Source organism: Pipistrellus kuhlii, unplaced genomic scaffold (genome assembly GCF_014108245.1).
Source record: "Pipistrellus kuhlii isolate mPipKuh1 unplaced genomic scaffold, mPipKuh1.p scaffold_m20_p_8, whole genome shotgun sequence".
In the NCBI taxonomy this organism is placed as follows: Eukaryota; Metazoa; Chordata; class Mammalia; order Chiroptera; family Vespertilionidae; genus Pipistrellus; species Pipistrellus kuhlii.
Window position 1 is genome coordinate 61,536,508 of NW_023425584.1, and position 20,034 is coordinate 61,556,541.

Consider the following 20,034-nt stretch of genomic DNA (forward strand, 5'->3'; position numbering starts at 1 on the left):
AAACACAAATCTGCAAAAAAATAAAAATAAAAATAAAAAATAAGACCCACGCATTTCTTAGTACCTGACCTAAACTACATACACACACACACACACACACACCACCACCACCACCACCACCACCACCACCAACAACAACAACAACAAAAAACCACATTTCTGTCCAAGTCATGGGTTTTCCATCTCTGGCCCCACTGCAGTGGAGCTATTGTGCTCGAAGTCCTGTCCCCAGAAAGTCCTTCACTTCCTGATACCTCCTCAACGTATCTCCATTCATTGTCCTAGTTCTATTGCCTTTCTATCTACTAGTAAAACTTAGTCCTGCCTCTCCCTCTCCTCTGAGCTGCACTGTATTTGATCCCACTGTATTTGAAGTTACTATCATGATGCATTGTCCTCTAATCTTTCTTATAGTTTTCAGTTTGTATTTTCTTCCCAACCAGACTGTAGACTCCTAGAGGACAAGACAATGGCTTTTGTTTTTTTTTTCTGAATTATCCTTCCTTTTGAAAGTCTCCTATGCTCGATGACCCTACATTTTACCTATTTTTATTTTCACCATTTTTAGTGTATACGTTCTTGTAACTTATCTCCAAATAAAGAAACTGGATTAAAAAAGCCTTGATCCTGTATCTTTCATAATACCTATCACTAGCTAAAAACACAGTGGTTTGTGAGAATCCACTCAATAAATACATGGTAATTTTGAAATACAGTAGGGCACATGTGTATTCATTTCAGACAACTAAGGAATATATTCAGCTCCTTCAGAATCCGAATTGAAAATGGAATCATTGAAGTAATTTTCCCCTCTGATTCAGCTGTGCTATCTTTATTTTTATTTTTATTTTTATTTATCCCAGACCCTGATAACTTGATACAACAAAACGAAAGAGAGAAAAGGCACAAACAAACAAACAACAAACAACAAAAATCTCAGTGGCTCTTCAGATGGACTGAAGGGGAGTAATTGGCAGACCATTTCTAGCTGAGGACACTCGTTCATGGGCTATTCCACTAGTCACCACCCTTCATCGCCCAACACCTACACTGAAAAGCAAGGCTGGGGCAGGGGGTGGAGAAGGGCAGGGGCCAGGAGAGATGGAGACAGACAGAGACAGAGAGGCAGTGCGGTAAGAAAAAAAATAAATAAATAGCCCAAAACACAGTTTCCCTTAAGGCAAGAAAAAAGGCCTTCTCCAGGGTGAGGAACAGTTGAACTCAGAACCCAAGGCTAACGTCTGACTCTGCAAGTTCTGGGCCTGCCTTCTCCAAGCCTCAGCCACGGAGAAGGCAGATGGAGGGGAGATTATCGCAGCTTTGCTTTTGTGCAGCGTTTCTTTTTCGACCTTCTTTCTTCTTGAAAGGTTCACTCGCTTCGGTTTTATTACAGGGGCTGCTGACTTGATAACCTGCCGGTGCCGCACATCTGTCTTGGTGGGTAAATAAATCACAGGAAAGGGCATTTCAACTTAAAGAGTAGAAACTCAAGCCCCGCTTTGATTTCTGCCACCATCGCCACATCACAGGAGTCCACAATTGCTACCCCCGAGCGAGCCGTGTGGGCTATAAATGGAGCTGGCCCCGGTGCCGTGGTGACCAGAGGAAGAGGGCACGGGCAGCTTTCCACAGTCCCTCCTGTCTGCAAGGGCCCAGCTCTTCCTTCCAGAAGGAACGGAGGAACTAGTCCTTGCTCCTTACCTCAGACTTGTGTCCTAACAGGTGCATGGGCCTGGCTGCTTGAGAGTAGTTGGGTCTACATAACATATGAGCCACTTTTAAGCACTCTCAAGTTATTCTCTATGTCCATCTTTTTTACGTGTGTGTGTGTGTGTGTGTGTGTGTGTGTTGGTGATCACATTAATTGGAAGGGCTGGAGAAAATAAAAACGTCATTTAGCTTAAGAGTCTGTGAGGTATGTGCAAATAAAACTCATTTCAGGAGCAGAAGAATCCTTGATCATTCCTTAATATCAAAATTTACGCAGGTTTCTCTTTTGAATATCTTCTACCTTTAAAGACGCAATCATACAAAGTTTCCTAATTTCCACACAGGATATATTCTTTGTTTCAACCAATTCTCAATGGAGGGGCAACCAGGACAACATCATCTCTCCAGACAAAAAGCATTGGAATATTTCGTTTTGTTGATGTATATATCTCTTCATATGTTTCCTCATCCATTTCTATAGTAGTCACAGCTTATTCCACATCTCCTAATATCATATTTAAATGTTGGTCATAAGTATGTAATCTACCTCGAAGCTGTCATTTCTCATTTTCACATAAATTCGCTCATTCAGGCTGCGCCTGATAAGATCCAGGGGCTCTTCGACAGTGTTGGTAGTTTGTTGCTGGCCATGTCTGCCATGTTTCAAACCTTTTTATGTTTTTTTTTTTTTTAATGTTTTTGTTAATTTCAGGGAGGCAGAGCGAGGGAGAGATAGAAACATCAATGATCAGAGAATCATTGACCGGCTGCCCCATGCATTCCCCCTCCTGGTGATTGTGCCCACATCCTGGGCTTGTGCCCTGACCAGGAATCGAACCGTGACTTCCTGGTTCGTAGGTTGATGTTCAACCACTGAACCACGCTGGCCAGGCTCTGTCCATCTTCTTTTACTGTACACAGAGGAACTGCACAACCAAGAGGGTCTCACTGGACACGGAGTGGTTTAAAGCCATCATGGCACACAAAAGACCCTCAAGATTCGGTGGTGCTGTCATCTGTTATCTTCTAAAATATAAAGAGGACTTTTACCCACAAATTCCACACCCCCCCCCCCAAAAAAAAAATCAGGATTCTCAATCAGTATCCTTTCTTTACAGAACATCTTATTAAACCTTAGTTCAAAAGGAAAACCGGAAAAGGGAGGGGTGGTGGTTTACAATGGAGACGCAGGTGATGATTGAATTAGCGTGTATTAAAGGGTGAGCTGGCAGCCAAGCATCAGTCTTGACTTTGTTTCTGCCTTTAGGGAGTATATTGAGTGTGCTTTTGTGATATAATTTATAAGGAAATTGGTTTTACTCAAAGGGACGTTTTTGCTTTATGTCTTGTAGCACCCTTGAGTGCTTAAAAAAAGGGAAAAGGTAATTCCATTAAGCTTTCAATTTTCGCCAGCCAAGGAAATGAAATGGATGTGATTGGAAAGATAAGGCGCTGGCCTTCACTTGAACTGACCTTGCTCAGGGGCTGGGGAATAAGCAGCAAGGCCTTTGTTTTAGGGGTGGCATTTCATGTTTAATTACGGGGTGAGCATTCCTTTCCCCCTCCCCCTCTATAAACCTGGACCTCCGTCTGAGGAGATAATGCTCCTTACGTTCACAGTCGACACATCATCCCATCATCTGAACAGCTCTGGGAGTCCCGTGTTTATCCTGGTGAATCCAAGAACACAGTGAAAGTTACAATCAAGATGAGACCTGGCGTTTGAGGACTTACAGGGTTTCTGCTTGCATAGAAGCCACTAGCCACACCACAAGGCTCAGGCAGAATCCCCCATTTTCTTCTTAAATCTAATATTTAGCTTCATCTTTTTTCGGGGAGGGGGGTAGGGTGGGGAGCCAGGGATAGAGCAGAGGAAGAAAGAAACAATCAAAATTAAAGAAATAGCCCTCGCTGGTTTGGCTCAGTAGATAGATCGTCGCCCTGAGGACTGAAGGGTCCCGGGTTTGATTCTGGTCACGGGCACACGTATGGGTTGTAGGCTCAATCCTCATAAAGGGCGTGCAGGATGCAGCCAATCAATGATTCTCTCTCATCATCGATGTTTCTATCTCTCTCCCTCTCCCTCCCTAAAATCAATAAAAATATATATATTTTTTAAATTAAAGAAGTAATCTCTACTGCTCAAAGTTAAGATGTTTTCACATGATCTTGGGAGGGTTTCTAACACAATCAGGTTCCGTGTGCTTTAACTTATAAGTTGGTGACTCCAAAGCAGAGGCCAGATAGAGTGTAACATTTTCCTTTATCCCTTTTCTGCATGCTCATTTAACAATAGGTTTTTATTCTCCAAAACTGCACTGTCTCATCCCGTAGCCATGTATACCCATCTGGATATTTATAAATTTTAATTAAAATGAAATCAAATGAGAGGTTAAGTTCCTCAGTCACAGCAGCCTTTCAAGGGTTGAGAGGCACATGTGGCTAGTGGCTACCAGAACGGAGAGCACAGATCTAAAACATTTCCGCCGCTTTCCAGAGCAGAAGTTCTACTGGGCAGCACTGCTCTAGACAACAGATACTGATGAAGTTTATGCCCCTATCCTCTACGCTCTCATAACATATATATTCAGTGTCCAAGCATTGAAATAGCCATCAAAGATAAATTTACAACTGCTATTAGACCGTTAGCCTTACCAATTAGGTTTTATGATCTAATGATCTTTAACAGTCTCTCTCTCAAAAGACTCCATTTTCAAAAATAACTGGATTTCTGGAAAGCTAAGCTTGAGAATCTGCAGAAAGGGATGGAGAAAGCCTCTAGCCACAGTGCCTCAAGGACTCAGAATGTTACATCCTGCTTGCTCACACACTTTCTGCTCTGTGAAGGAAGTCTTAGGGTTGTTTTGTTTTGTTTTGTTTTGTTGTTGTTGTTGTTGTTGTTGACTCTCTTGCCTCCAACAGCTATATTGTGGCATTAAGGCTAAAAGTTGTCCGACCCAACAGTAATAGTATTGGATGACGGCTCCAAGATTAATGCCACTCTCTGCAGGTCCCTTCAACCTGGTTCCTGGGGATCTGGGTCGTTGCAGTACAATAGGAATTTGCATTGAATTAAATCAAGATGGTGCTTTGAAATGGGAAGAGCCACGTCAGAAAGTTATTAATAGAAAACACAAGAGAAACGTTCAGTTGTAAACCAGAGGGAGGGTCTTTTAAGCTGTCACGGTTCACAATGGTTGATTTCCACTGGAAGAGCTGCCCTGTCCCAGGTGATTTCCTGCTGGGAACAAGCAAAGGCCCCAGCACAGCCCCTCCAGCCAGGAGCTCACCAGAGGGAGGGAGCGGTGAGACCTTGGTAAGCCTGGACACTGGCTAATCCCTTCTGTAAATATCCTCTCAATTACTGTGGTAGGTTGGCAAATTCTTTTTCCTGGAAAGGAGTCATTTCAATAAGATGATATCTTGCTAAGGACACTGTTTAACTAATTGAAAACATTTATAAAAACTTCACATGGATACACATAATTTGAGCTGTACAACTTAGTGTGTGGAAAACATGTTCTAAGCTTGAATTCTAACGATTAGAGTTCTGGATTGAAATTTTCACCTGAATTTACAGAGGCATGAAAAATGTCCTGTTATCATTATGAACAGAAAACTAAATGCATGGCAGTTGCAAACATCACCTTTCTTTGTTCCTTCTAAATCCAATTAGACCCCAGTAAAGGCATTATATGCATATCCTCCAAGGGAGTGAGAGGAAATATCTGAAACCAGAGATGAAAGTAAGGCCACCTATTAAAATACCACGTTTCAAAACAGTGACATTGTCTCCTTGGCTCCTCTTCGCCCAGGGAGGGTACTCAGAGCAGCAACCGGAAAAAACTAAATAACTGACTTGTCCAAGCCGTTGTAAGGAGAGTTTTTTTGGCAAAGCTATGATACAACCTAGAATTCCTGATTTTTCATTCTGATCAGTAATTTGATAGAAACTAAAAGTTAAAAGAGGAAAACATATATACTCTAATGACATACATGGTCCTTCTAACCTTACAACTTGTTGGCCTTCCATGAAAGATTAAAAACACAGGTTGTGTTCCCAGGCCTTGCGGAGACCCATGGGTTCCCACACAGTTGCTTGCAGGTTTGGTGCTCTTCCTATGGCTGAGATGAGACTGTAAGGGGTCAAGACTATGCAGTCACCATAGCGAGGGGGCGGGAGCAGAAGGGTTACACCTCCACAAGCTCTAAGAAGACTTGGAACTTCTTGGGGGAACTAACCAAAGAACGTTTGTTAGTTGGAGAGGTAAAATGTAGTCAAACCACCAAAACGATTATTGTAGGCATTTTCTGTTTGAGGTGCATGCAAGGAATTTTTATGAAGTAGAAACTAAGTACAATATGTCCCAGATTAAAAAAAAAAAAAAAAAAAAGAATTCCAAGGACTGACACAAGGGGCATGTAAAGGATGAACATCAAATTTTAATCTTGAACCTTTCCTCCAGTCTTCAAATTATTAACATGATAAATGGCAATTTAATCATCACCCTATCAATGTGGAACGAGCCTTTGTTACAAAATCTCCAGCTACTATCTCCCCCCAAAACCAATAGAAAAAGCCATACATTATATTTGCTAAGTGATCTATTAACAGATGAGATTTTAACCAACTTCATACCAGGAAACTATTAACAGAGGTACTTCAATCACATAGCTTAAAATATGGAGAAAAGACAAGTAAAAAAATTATCTTAACCTGTAGTAGTCTTTTTACTTTTTAAAATTTTTATAAAATACACTAATTTCCCAAAATAAAGAATATTATGACACATTGGTGTCAACTTACACAGATGAAAGCTGATAACAGCTTTTTTTTCCTAACTAAAGCTCATCTCACCAAACCTTTATATATTACATGAATATCCAAGTATTTTTTTTTTTTAATTCAACACACAGGAACATAATGTACAGTGTCTTATAAAAAAAATGGTTAATTCAGGAATGATTTTCATTTCAACCACATCGTATATCTTTTTAATACCATGAAACCTCCTACTGTTGCAAGAAGACTTTTCTGTTCGTTTCTATTTCCCAGTTATAATTCTTAAAAGTAAGAAATAAAAAGGTTTTTGTGTTTGTTTGCTCATGAGGAAACTGTGGCAATGATTCCATTCACTCCCAGGCTGTCTTCCTCTTTTTTTTTTTTTTTTTAGGACTACTCAGACCCAGGACTGCGTGGCACGGGAATGCAATGGGAAGAGGCCGGTGACATCAAAGGAGGGATATAAAAAGACAGGCTCAGCTGGATCCCACCACAATTGTAAGGTGTGGGCACCCTCCCTCGTGCCAAGCCTGCCAGGGCTGCGAGAGAACAGTGAAGGCGGCCGCCTCCTGGCTCACCCTTGCCATCCCTCCGCAGCTGGGAGCACGATAAAGGCCCATTTTCACTAATGACTTGTGTCACGGCTGATGGATACCTTGGCCAGAGAGAAAGGGAGTGCACTCAGAGACATCGGTCAGTAGTGGCTTTGGGGTCGAAAAAAAAAAGAGTACTGTTTTCTTTCCAGCTCCTGCATCGGTCAATTCCGAGCACACACTCACCTCGATGACGGGAAATTGCAACGAAATACACAGACCATGCACAGCAGAGATTACCGTGGGAACCAACCCAGCCACATGCACACATGGGGAAGGACTCACGATGGGTGGATGTAAACGTTTCACAGTGTTGCTCACAGCCACGACTTCCGCACGAGGGCACCACGGACCACCACCACCTCACAGACGCTTCACCATGTCCTGGGCATGCAGACCACGCAAGGCAAAACGGGCACATGACACTTCACAGCCATTCTCGGACAGGAGTCCCACCTCAGATGTCCCAATGGCCAACCAATGAAATCAAGCTGCTTCTCTTATAAAACTAAATAGATTTCTGAATACATTTTGTTGTTGTTGTTGTTCAAGGGTTGTGCTTTCCTCTTCCTTACTACTTCATTGATTTCCCTCTAGGAAAATTTAAAAAACTCATAAAATTAAATCGAGGCCTAGGTCTTAAGGCGATTTCCTGACCAAAACGGAAAGACAAGCCATCGCTAACGACTCTTTTCTTGAGTTTCTGTCTCTCAACCCCAGGCCCTTATTGGTACTGATTCAGTTGCACGTTTTGGTTTCCCAAAGAGGAAAACCAAATCAGAGAACTGGCATTTCTGTCTTCAAAAAGCAAAAAAAAAAGAAAAAAAAAGAAAAGAAAAGAAAAGAAAAAAAAAAGTATCGGTGTAGGAAAGGGGGAGTTCATTCTCTGTTAAAAAGAATCTCTTGCTCTCAACAGGAGAGAATCCAGCTTCTCCTTAGCTATCATTTCATAAATTAATATCTCCTTAAAACCATAACCCAAAGAAATTGATCCATAACGAGAAAAATTCAAGTTTAAAACAGCAAATAAATTAGTTACGCCTTGTAAACAATTGTCCATTTTAGCTATATATCTTTTTAAAAACAGTTTCTCTGTGAAGTCAATCAGACAGTACAAGGCACGCCTTCCTCATCCACATCCAGAGCGACAAAACCCACCACCACGCTCTCACGCCGCCTGCTGGTCTGCATGTGCGGGGGGCCCTACGCCTGTCCTCTCGCTCGTCTCCCGGCCACCTAGAAGTCCGCCGATGTGCTCTCCGTGACACCGCGCTGTGCCGTCTTGTGCAGTGACGGGATAGCAGGCCTTCCCGAGGTGTGAATCTCCTCAGATGTTCTCCACGAAGCTTCCCGGGAAAAGGCCAGTTTTCCCATTGCGTTGCAACGTGCCTTTGAACCAGCCGTCCTCTCGCTTTTTATGAACAAACACAATGTCGCCCTCCTTAAGTTCAAGTTCGGCCTCGCTCTGAGGAGGATAGGACACCACCACCCTGTGCCTAGAAAGAGAGAGAGAGGTTTTAGGGGAGGCCCTTCCGAGCAGCGGCAGGAATGGTGTACACACGCAGAAGGGGACGCAGCGTGCACTGTGTGAATGTCTGCAAAACCCCTCAGAGTGCAGCTGTGCTCTGTGAAGCAGAGGCTTGGTACTGGCGGTCTGGGCATGCTGAACAGCCCACTATGGATGACCCGGGCTGGTTTATATATGAACGCCCTTGACAGAGAGCCATCTTGTCGCCCTCAAACGTTTATAGCACAGAAGAAAAACTGTATCCCGTTTCCCTGGAGGAAATGGCCCAGCCTTCTCTTTTCTCAAGAAGAAAGGAGTGGATTCACTTGACTGGGGACACTGGAGGCGCCGGGGCTCTCTGCTCTGCCTGCCTCAGGCCCAGGCTGTGCCGGCCTCCGCGTCATGCTGGAAGCTCCGAGCGGCCAAGCGGGCCTGCCTTCTGGACTGGGGTCTCCACGGTGGCCTCTCTGTGTCCCTGACACTGGGGCTTGGCAGGGGCGAGGCAGCAAATCAGAGGAAGCTCACCTGCTTTACACACTCACATTCTCCCTCGGGCAGGTTGTCCTAAGGTCTAGACAGGGAAGGGAAGACTGTGGCCACAAGTTCAGGCCAACACTATCAGGAACAAGGCTGACATTGGGATTTCTCTCTTCGTGCAATAACTGTGTCTGCTTCTCAGCTGGCCCCCAACTCCCCTCAGCAGGAAAAGGAGTCGTTATCACTTAGAAACCCCAGAAGCCCTATTGATTTAATGTTATCTACCCTATTTCCATGCTCCTTGGTCTACTTCTGCAAAATGATGGTTAGCAGCCACGGAAGCCAGAAAAGGGGGGGAGGGAGGGGTTATGTTCTATATCTTTTTTTTTTTTTTTTAATCCTCACCCAAGGATATATTTTTTCCATTGATTTCTAGAGAGAGCAGAAGGAAAGGATGAAGGGGGAGAGAGAAAAATGTAGAAATCAGAGAGATATATTGATCGGTTGCCTCTGGCATGTGCCCCTACCGGGACTGGGGAACCTGCAACCCCGATACATGACCTTGACAAGAATCGAACCCGCAACCCTTTGGTCCATGGGCCGGCACTTTAACCTCTGAGCCACACCAACCAGCGCTATGCTTTATATCCTTTTACCCCTTTTTTATTTTTCCAGCATTAATGCTCCCCTTCACACCTCTCCTGCTTTTCCCAACCACAGGGGGAAATGGTGGTGCATGGTAGTCAGCCTTCAAGCTGGCCCCAGGAGCCCTGCCTCCTGGTAGTCACACCTAACGTAGCCTCCTCCAGCCACGATGGTGATACACGGTGTGAGCAATAATACGCCGTGAAACGACCGTGTGTAACTTGGGAGGCTAGGTCATAAAAGGCACGGGGCTCCTATTTCACTCTTTCTTGGATCATGTGCTCTGGGAAAAGGCAAGCTGCCATGCTGTGATAAAATCCATCACTCCTAGGGAGAGGACCACATGGTGGGTACCTGAGGTCTTTTCCCCAAAACAAAAACTAGCCCGCCTACAGTGATGTGAGCAGGCCACCGTGAAAGGCAGTCCCAGCCCAGTCAGCCGTCAGATGGCTGTAGTTCAGGCTGACATCTGGGGTGTGATCTCGAGAAATATCCTAAGCTAGAGCCATCCAGATAAGCGGCCTCCAACTTCCCAACCCACAGAAACTGTGAGGTAATACACGTTTATTGCTTTAAGCCACTAAGTTTTGGGGGTAATTTGTTACACAGCAGTAGATTATAGGACCCAATCTTGACTGTACATAAATAATGTTACGGCTTAACACATGACCAGCAGAACAAATTCTATACAGGGCTCCCAAACTCATAAAACCCATCGGAGCTTAGCCCTTCCAGAAGATTGCTAGTCTCACCAATCTCCTACTCATGAGAAACAGAATCTATTCTCGTTAAGAAGGACCACAGGGAGAGTCCCAGGCTATTGCTCTATTAAAAAGGCATCTCTGCAAAGGTCTAGTGGCTGCCCGAACGATTCCAGAGCGACTTTGGGCAACAGAGCAAATTATCCTCCAAGATGGAAGCAAAAGCACAGCAAGGAGGCTGGCTTACTGTTTCTTTAAAAAGGTTCAATTCAAACATGGGATGAGGGCAGAGGCATGGCACTGGGGAGAGCCCGGGCCTGGAGTCTGACACAGCCAGAAAGGTCATTTGGAGCAGACTGACGTTGGGCCATTTGCCTTGGGTGTCTTGGTCTCCGTTTCCTTGTTTGTAGAGCAGGACTGTGGTGAGTTAAACAGGTGTTATCACGTAATGTAGTGAGATCACACGTGTGATGCTCACGTAGTTCACATCCCCCAGCACGATCATTCGGCCAAAGCAGGCAGGGGCCTGGCGCTCCAAGGAGATGAAGAATGGACCAGTAGGCAGCTGGCCACCGTTACGCGAGAAACAGACACAACACAGCCTAAAGGAAACCCTGCCTGACAATGAGACCAGACAAGCTTTAGAATGGTGGACTTTAAGGTTTTGGAATTCTTTCTAAACCTTTACATCGATAAAAGCAAGACTGATACCTTCTTCTCGGACTTATCTGAAGGCAGGGATCCAAATGAGATTTCTCACGTCTGTTGCCAACACGCTAAAAACCCATGTAAAAAAGCAATGTAAACGATTGCCATTTGAGGAAAGTTAAAATTTAAGCAAAGCTTTATAATTCTGGGGGAGGAAAAAGTGCACAAGTGACTCAGATCCCGTTCAGAGTAGATGTTTGATGAAATGTGCTCCCCACCAGTTCTGCCTTCAAGGGAAAATGAAACAAAAATAGTTCTCAAAAAACTTGAAGTGAATTAGATGTGTATTTGCATTTTACAAAATGCACCGAACCAGTTTTGTCAACATTTTTTTGAACCAGAACTGCTGCTGGGCTGAGAACATAATCTTCCCGCTCCGTCCCCAGGGGAAGCACATTTTCGCTGCTGAGCTCTAAGCCTCTGGGGGGTGGAAGGAGACACCACGTGCATAATGGAAACTGTGACACAGCCCTGATTGCATGAAGACTCCCAGGTGCAGCAGGCGCATTCTCCTCAGACATCGTCCAGCTCTGATTCTGGCCTGGAGCCTTGTGAGGTAGTCTGCATACAGATTTCTATACAGATTTCTAATACAAACTCTTAAAGCTGAATCCTGGGCACAACTGGACGGCCATCTAAAGCACAGAGAGGGTTTGCCAAGTAGAAAGTTTACAGACCAACAAACAGATGTGAGGCACAGCTGTGGCGGCCCACCCCGTCTGCTGCTACCCCCTGAGCCTCACTCGGATCATGCTTGTCTTCAGTGGAACAGGGCTCTTGGGACGGTCTGAACCTCAGGAGTCAAAGACTTCTTTCTCCCATGACCTCCATGGGACCTGCTGATCCACCCTCAAAATCTGCACCCCATCCATTCCTCTTGATGGTCATGGCCACCATCACTTGTGGACGAACTCATTACCTTCCACCTGGTCAAATAACCTACCAGTCCTCTCTGCCTCAATCTCTTCTGGTCCCCATTCCATTCTACACTGGACACATTCATTTCCTTAACTGTCAGCTCCATCTGCAGCTACCTATCACTCAAAAATCGTTCCCATCTTCTCAATGCCTGCAAGGTTAATCCTCAGGACTCCTCTTCATAGCTGCAGTTACTATTATCTCCACGAACGTACCAAACACCTGTCTAAACCCGAGCATGTCCCCCAAATGTGACCTTTACCTCCCCCACTCCATACCTTGGCTCATGGGTTGTAGTGAGTTACATCGGCGTTAATCCCTGGGAACTCCCTGTGAGGACCTCTCTGCCTATCGAGACCCAACCAGGCTCTCCAATGCTCCCCTGTGAAACCTTCTCAAGCCCCACAACTGGAAGTAATTTCATGCCTGACCAGATTCCAGAGGTCTCATGTATGTTTTTTATGGCACCGGGCCCAGTCTACATGGTATTATTGCCATCTACATCCCTATCACATTTAATCTACTAGACGGTAAGCTGCTTGAGGAGAGGTGAGATGATGGTAATTCACTTGTCTCACACTACTTGGCACAGCGCATATGATAATTCTTAATTAGCATGCTGAGTGATAGGAAGGAAAGGCCTCATTATACGGCAAAACTGCTTTTTAAAATGAATAAAGCTCCTTTAAAAGGAATGAAATTCTGACACATAGTACACAACATGGATGAGCCTTGAAATATTATGCTAAGTAAAATAAGCCACGCAGAAAAGGATAATGTCTCCCAATTTCACAGATCCATAGACTAGTCAAGCTCAGAGAGACAGAAAGTAGAAGGTGGTTGACGGGGGCTGGGAGATGGGGTGGGGAGTTAGTGTTTAATGGTGAAACTGTTTAAGATGATGGGAGAGTTCCAGAAATGGATCGTGGCGATAGTTATACAACATTGTGGAAGTACTTAATGCCACTGAATTTGAAACGGAAGGAAGGCGTATTTTATGTAAATTTTCTTATTATGATGTTAAAAATGAATGAATGAGTGACTAAAAATAATGGAAAGATTGGAGAAAAATGGTACTGTGGTTGTTGGAAAGAACCCCTGCTCCCATTGAACGGAGCCCTGGGAGGCAGTGTGGCTCACAGACGCGGCCGTGGATGGGCCTCTGGCCCTGTGGCTGGTGGCCCCTGGCTCAGTTTCTGACGACAGTGTCCATGTGGAATGGGAGGAAGAGAAGTTTGTGATGTGAAGAAGTTCCACTGACTTCCCAATGCCCATCTTCCTGGTTTGGGCTGTGGTGTTCTGGCTTCAATCTAAATGGGCACTTGCAATCTTTAATGGTATACGTTTTCCATTTCCTTTACTTTTTCTGGCCTCTCTTGCATACTCTGTAGTTGATACATTTTTTGTTTCTAATCTCCCCTGGTACAGCCCAAATTGGGTCCCCTGTGGCTCTGGGAAGCACCTGCCCATCACCCTGGTCTGGGTGGGTAACCATCCACTGCTTTCTGTTAGTTGCTATAACAATCGAACAGCCAATTAAGTATTTTACTAGCAAAACCATACAAGCTCTCTCTGCAGTTTGCTTGCAGTCCAAGCAGATTATGTCCATTGCTTCACCCTGTGAGTTCAATGTCACTGACTCCAATTGATCATGCTGGTTAAGCCGGCTACCTTTCTATAAATCCAACTCTATCCAATTTGGATGTTTCCAAGCATTTTCGTTTAATCCCTGATCAAAGATCACGGGTTCTTTTCTAATTTAGGAGACGGACTTATAGGTATGTGGTTATCAATTCAATTCCTAAACTTAAAAATAAACACAGAGATGACTTGCTGTGTCTCCTTAAGCCTTTTACTTGTGTGTTTTTTAGAAGACAAAATAAAGCTGTCACATATGCTTTCTTTTATTTGCCATCTCTTCTGAAATAATCTAATTTCCACTTTCTGTTGGTAATTTCTGATTCCTTTTCCCTCAATTCATCCAAAATAGAGCCCAAAATACTTGCTCTATTTTTTCTGCTGTCATCAATTATACATTTGCTGCCTCTGGGATAGAGAGTTATTTCTTGCTTGTTTCCTTCCTTCTCTTGGATAAACACAAAAGAATCCTTTGGTTCCTCAGAGAATCCTCTCAGCTGACACCAGGACCCGTCAGCACACCTCCCTGTCCCCCCTTCCTCGCTGTGAGACTCTTTTAGTCTTCCTGTCACACGGAGGCTTCTTTCTCTGACAGACAGCTCTGGCTGCCCTAGTCACAGTCTTTCCCTCTAGATCAATGGGACACGGTCAGGGTTTGAGAAGGAACTGTACACTTATTCTCATTATAATCTGCAGCTGGATCCTATCTTGTGCTGTGCCAATAGTATCCATTGAAAAACAGTTCCATGAAATTGTATCAGTAAAAATTCTACCAAGGGAACCACAGGCATTCTGTACTCTGTCAGGGCAGGAGTTGTGGATATTCAGATTGTGAGTCAAGGAATCTAGGGTCCTGAAACTCTTTCTGAATCATACTGGTGGGAAAGGTCATCTTTCCTGCACTTTTGTGCTGCGAGTTTTGAAATATCAAAATGATACAGTTGGCAAAATATTTCATTCCCAATGAATAATAGGATGTTTTCCCCTACTACTTGTTTCCACATATTTTTTCCCTTCGTTGTTACGGCCTGGCAGACCTGAGACTCCAAGTTAAATAAATATCACCGCCATCCTGCTAGGAAGGCAAAGGGGCTGTGAAAAGCGGGTCAGGCTTTAGCATTTAATATTCCACTGAACATGTGGGTTATAAAAATATAAACTTGGGCAGAAATCTTCCCCAAAGGCCCCTTTCCTACTTGTAAAAATGGGAATGGTCCTATAAAAAACGGTGCCGAGAATTCCAGAGCGCCGGTGCCCATCTGTCCCATCATCAAAGTCTCCGCACCCCCTTTTCTGATGTGCGTCCCGCACTCCCCGAACCGCCATCACCTGTCTGTTCCCCTTTTCAGAGGCACCGAGCAGCGGGAGCCTGCTGTTCCAAACAGGCTCCTCTCCGAGGAAGGGGCTGGGACACAGAAGCCAAGGAGATGGAGGACATCTGGCGACTGAAAAGGATCCCATAAAAGGGGGCGGGAGAGCGGTGCCCGGGCCGGTGCCAAGGGAGAGTCTGGGCAAAGTGAATGGGCACTCAGAACAGTCACACAAACACCACAAATGACAGGAAAAAAGAAGAGAGTGATTCAAGGCATGAAGGGAAAACTGCAGCTCAATGCCTGGGGCTGGGGAGAGGCGGAGCCTTTGTGGCCAAAAGAAAGTAAACAAGTCGCTGGACTCCCTCCAGGCACAGCGGCTCCATCCCTGGAAAGCAGAGGGAGGTTGCAGAGAAAGAGGCTACTGTGAGAATCCAGGAGGGCACGGATTCAGGACAAAAACCCCAAAGCTTCACCAAGAGCACAGCAGATGAGGGGAAAGACGGGATGATGTCATTGATGGGCAAAGACGTGTTTTATAAGGATTACCATTACAGAAAATTATCCCACCTCACTATAAAAACACGCAATAAGTTGTGTACTTTGTACTTAATGCACGTAGGTTGTTTGAAGTTTATACTTTTGCAGTTTATTTTGGTGGGAACAAATGTTCATCTGAAATGCCGAGTTAGGTGCGTTGAAGTCATTTGAAAGTGTAACACTTGGATGGTAAGATTTTGGATCCGCAATAGGAAATGCTACCTAAGAGGCAACACCTCCACAAATGAGAAATCTGCTTTGCTTGTGAAATGCAGGTCCACAGTGCCTAACGCTTATAGAAACAATGAATCAGAGGACACTCTTTGAAAAAAAATGTTTATATAGTTATGCGTTGTGTGAAAACAGTCCGCTGTTTTCAGTGTATTTCATGAGGTTCTCCTGGGGAACCAACAGTGCTTCGTTTTCAGTTCACAGAATCCTAGCAGGTATTTGTCTGATTAAGTACATTTTCTTTCCTAATGCATTCCCAGACCCCCAGGGACGGTATCCAACAGAACTGCTCACATCTGCGATAGTTACTCAAGGCCAGAATCCCTCAAACAGGGCTCACTGCTCGGAGTGTGGCTGAGCCAAGTCATTGGGTGCGGAGAAGTGGCAGGTCTCGAGGACAGAGCCACTCTCTTCTGGCTCAGGAAGAATAAAAAGAATCCTCTTAGTTGGTGGAATTCTCTGGTTGCTTTACAAGCAGCAGGTAGTAGTAAAAAAAAGGCAAAGGATGACACACTAGGGTGCCATTGCTGGAGACAGAAGAGAAATAAGAAGAAGATACAGATTTGAACAAGTCTCCGGTGATTGGCAGATTTTTTTTTATCCAGGTACCGTTCTGGATTGGTTGTCTGAAAAAAATACATAAAAAGAAGGCGGGAGGCCTACACCCAGGAAAGAAAGACTCACAGGAAGAAAAAGCAGGGACTAGAGTATGTTCCAGCAAGTGATAAGAGAAAACCAATGCTTGGTTGTTATTGCATACTTAGTCTAAAAAAAAAACAGAGAGGAGGATGTGGGAAAATATCTTAAACGTCAGGATAAATATTCCAGCGTAAAGCTTGCCACCCATTTCTTAGTTTTCTGCTGGAAAAGCACTGAACTCACCTTTCGCAAACCACAGGCCTGGACTCATTCATGACGGAGCCCAGGGAGGAGCAGGGCTGTCGAGGAGGCGGAGCGATGGGAACGACGGCAGAGTCCAGGGAGCCAGTTTTTCGATGAAGAACCTCCTGGGCCAGAGCTGCTCCCACAGCCACTGCCTGGGCGGGACCATCTCCATCCATGGGGCAGGAGCCCGCCCTGCCGTGGGCGCCCCCTAGTGGCAGCTCGGGACCCATGGCTCCCTGCAGAGGCAACTCGCTGCCGCCGCCGCCGCCACCACCACCACCACTCAGCTCCACTTCCAGGGTGGGTGAGGCTGGAGGGGACACTCGGGGCTTCCGTTTGGTGGAGGCGCCAGAAAGCAACTTCAACAAACCCTTTCTTTCTTTCTAGAAAGAAAAAAAGAAGAAAGAAAGTGCATTAGTTGAAAACTGACAGTACCATTGCGTTGTAATCTACAGCGCACTACAGCTTCAACGTTTGGTTTGACCTTTTAAGATTATTCCTGTGGCTATTTGGTTATCCATGATCTACCTGTCGATTCGGAGTGGTATTAAACCAACCATTTGCTTCTCTTTCTTCTTCTTTTCTGCCTGCAAGTTTTTACTTGTTTGGGGCATTCCATTATTCATCACTATCTTCTACTGAGGTAGGAAAAGGAGATAAAAAAGATGTAAAACAAACAAACAAAAAAACCTCACCGATTCATCTCTCAGGTGTGGTGAAGGCAGAAGCAGATATTTTTAGGACAAAATGGAGATCTCCGACTATGGATTTAATGCCCTGAAATTTGGCCTATCCTGTCTCTGGTTCTTGCATGTTGAATTAAACACAAACCTAATCGCATTTTACTTTCTACCCACAGACTTGACTTCTTATACTTATTATAGTGATGTCTTGATCAGAGTTAAGGGCTAACCTACTTCACACATGCCATCTTTATAAAATTTAACAAGTCAAAAAGAATAGAAGTCAAACCATTTCTATTGTACAAGTACCTCCTTGTTCAGAAAGCCAAAAAAAAAAAAATCTACAAAAAGTTAACTTCAGTACAATGAAAACCACTGTGTGTCTCTTTTTGCAAGTAAATGTACAAATAAGAATTTTCCCCAGCAATAGCCCTCCACAGAAGCTATCTCTTGAATCTCTGTTTCTTTTGACATCTTTGCTCTTTGCTCCTCTCAGAAAACCAGCTCCCCCTTCATCCCCAAGCCTTAAATGTCAGTGTTCTTCTTTTTTTTAAAATAAAATACTTTTTGATTTATTTTAGAGAGGAAAGGAGAAGAGAGTAAAATCAATGAGAGAAACATCCAGTCGCTACCTCCTGCACGCCCCCTGTAGGGGACTGAGCACTGTCATGTGCCCTGACCAGGAATCGAACCATGACCACTAGGTGCACAGGGCAAAGTTCAACCAACTGAGCCACACCAGCCAGGGCTCAATATTCTTTCTGATGACTAAACATAGGTAACAATCATCATTTTATTTTTATTTATTTATTATTATTATTTTTTTTAATTGATATTTTACAGAGAGGAGGAAGGGAGAGAGAGACAGCTAGAAACGTCGATGAGAGAGAAACATTGACCAGCTGCCTCTTGCACACCCCCTATAGGGGATGTGCCCGCAACCAATGTACATGCCCCTGACCGGAATCGAACCTGGGACCTTTCAGTCCGCAGACCAACGCTCTACCACTGAGCCAAACCGGTTTCGGCACAATCATCATTTTAAATTGTTTTACTAAGATGTCAACTATGTCATAAAATCCTCTGAATGGAAACATGACTTGAAAATAAAACATTTCATTTAGAAGCCATTCTTTAGAAAACTCTATAAACAAGTTGGAATTATTAAGGTCCACTAGCAGAAAAATAGAATTATGAGATATCACAATGAGATATATCAATGAGAAATTTTTCTTGGGAATATGAGTTAGTTCATACCAGGTGGAAATCCACTGGGGAAAAGAGTTCGACTCCATAATGACACAGTTCCATTCGACATCCAACGGCAGGAAAAAAGGAAGCGACAGACGTAATCATTTATCAGACAATGAAAGGCACCCGGGGAGACTGCACCACAGGCCCGTTTACCGCCCTAACACACCCACAGTGTGCGTCTGCTCATGGGTCAGAAACAGAGGGAGGGGCAAGGCAGCAGGAGTGCAGTCCATGCCCAATGCAGGCTGCAGACAAGAAGAGCCAATCCATCGACTGCAGACCCCCTTTTCTCCCCACCCCAGCCAGAGGAAGACGCTTTTGCATCTCTTTAAGGTCCAGCCTCAACACACCTTCCTTAGCTATTGCTTCATGTAACTCGCTTCACACTCACTCACTCTATGCGTTCTAGTAAATGAGCCTAGAAAGTTGGACGACCTGCTTGAGGGCAGTGCCTGGAGCTCACACACCTGGGCATCCCACCCAGTGCCTGCCTGGTACAGAGTCCACCACCTCCTGAGCTGAGGGGCCAAGACGGCAAGAGCATGAGGCAGGTGGGAGGAAGAGGAAATATGTAGCTCATCCCAGGGCTAAAGAAGGAAGGGGATGTTTCTGGACCATCCAGTGGCGATAAAGATTTCCCTCTACACTCCCAGGCCAATGAAGTGGGCTGATGGAAGCCTGCTGGAGCTGCTGCCACACTTCTTTAAGGAGCCTGGGGTCGGGGGGGTGGGGGGTGGGGGGGAATATGGACAGGGAAAGAATACCACTCACTGGCTCCAGATCTAAAGCAGCAGTCGGCCTCCGCGTCTAGCTGTTTCCGCCAGGATACACTCTCTAATCCCAGGACCCCCTCAGACTTACTGAGAACATCAAGTCCATTGATAAACTGCAATCTCAGCAAGCCTCAGCTAAAAATGTTTCTTAAAAGCTCAGCCTGGGCACTCAGAAAAATACCAGTTAACTGAAGGGAGCCCAGGGAGCAGCTCTAAAGTGATTAAGAAGAAAGATGAGTTGGTTCATCTAAAATGATTAAACACATTAAATACAGATTGCGTTAATGGCTTCTCGGGATGTGTTCCCATCATCAGCCACTGCCGATGACCCGCGGAGCAGACGGTGGAGGATTAGGGGCTGTCTCGGGGTGCGCGGGTAGGGGCTGGGAGTCACACGGCAAAGATGCTGCCCTGCTCTCAGACGCTGTGCTTTTAATGCCATATTCCGACGTGTTCTATGTTAGCAGAACAGTGTGCACATGAAAGAGATCGTTTTGCAAACTCAGATACTTATCTCCGGGCGCCTTTGTTTTTTTCAAAACCCAGGGGTAGAAAACTACAGATGAATTAATAAAGACTACATCTCAGCAAAGCATTTTTTTAAACGTAATGTGAGATGCATAAAAAAGGGGGAGCATATCTTTGAACATAAACCTTAATAATTCTCTTACGGGTTTC

General features: G+C 44.7%; 1 protein-coding gene and 1 pseudogene across 5 annotated transcripts in view; both read right to left on the bottom strand.

Annotated features, from left to right (window-relative positions):
- Positions 1-1,887: 1,887 nt before the first annotated feature.
- LOC118711809 lies at positions 1,888-2,684 on the bottom strand (annotated as a pseudogene).
- Positions 2,685-6,133: 3,449 nt separating this feature from the next.
- The window catches only part of SH3RF1 (SH3 domain containing ring finger 1), a 162,870-nt gene continuing 148,969 nt past the window's right edge, over positions 6,134-20,034 (bottom strand). For 4 of the 5 annotated variants that reach the window (XM_036425401.2, XM_036425398.2, XM_036425399.2 and 1 more), the window contains 2 exons: positions 16,644-17,029; positions 6,134-8,582 (listed from right to left, as the gene is read on the bottom strand). In XM_036425401.2, the coding sequence (XP_036281294.1) occupies positions 8,414-8,582; positions 16,644-17,029 (555 nt within the window). In that variant the 3' untranslated portion in view covers positions 6,134-8,413. The remainder of the gene's footprint in view (positions 8,583-16,643; positions 17,030-20,034) is intronic. The other variant, XM_036425404.2, reaches the window with a different exon arrangement.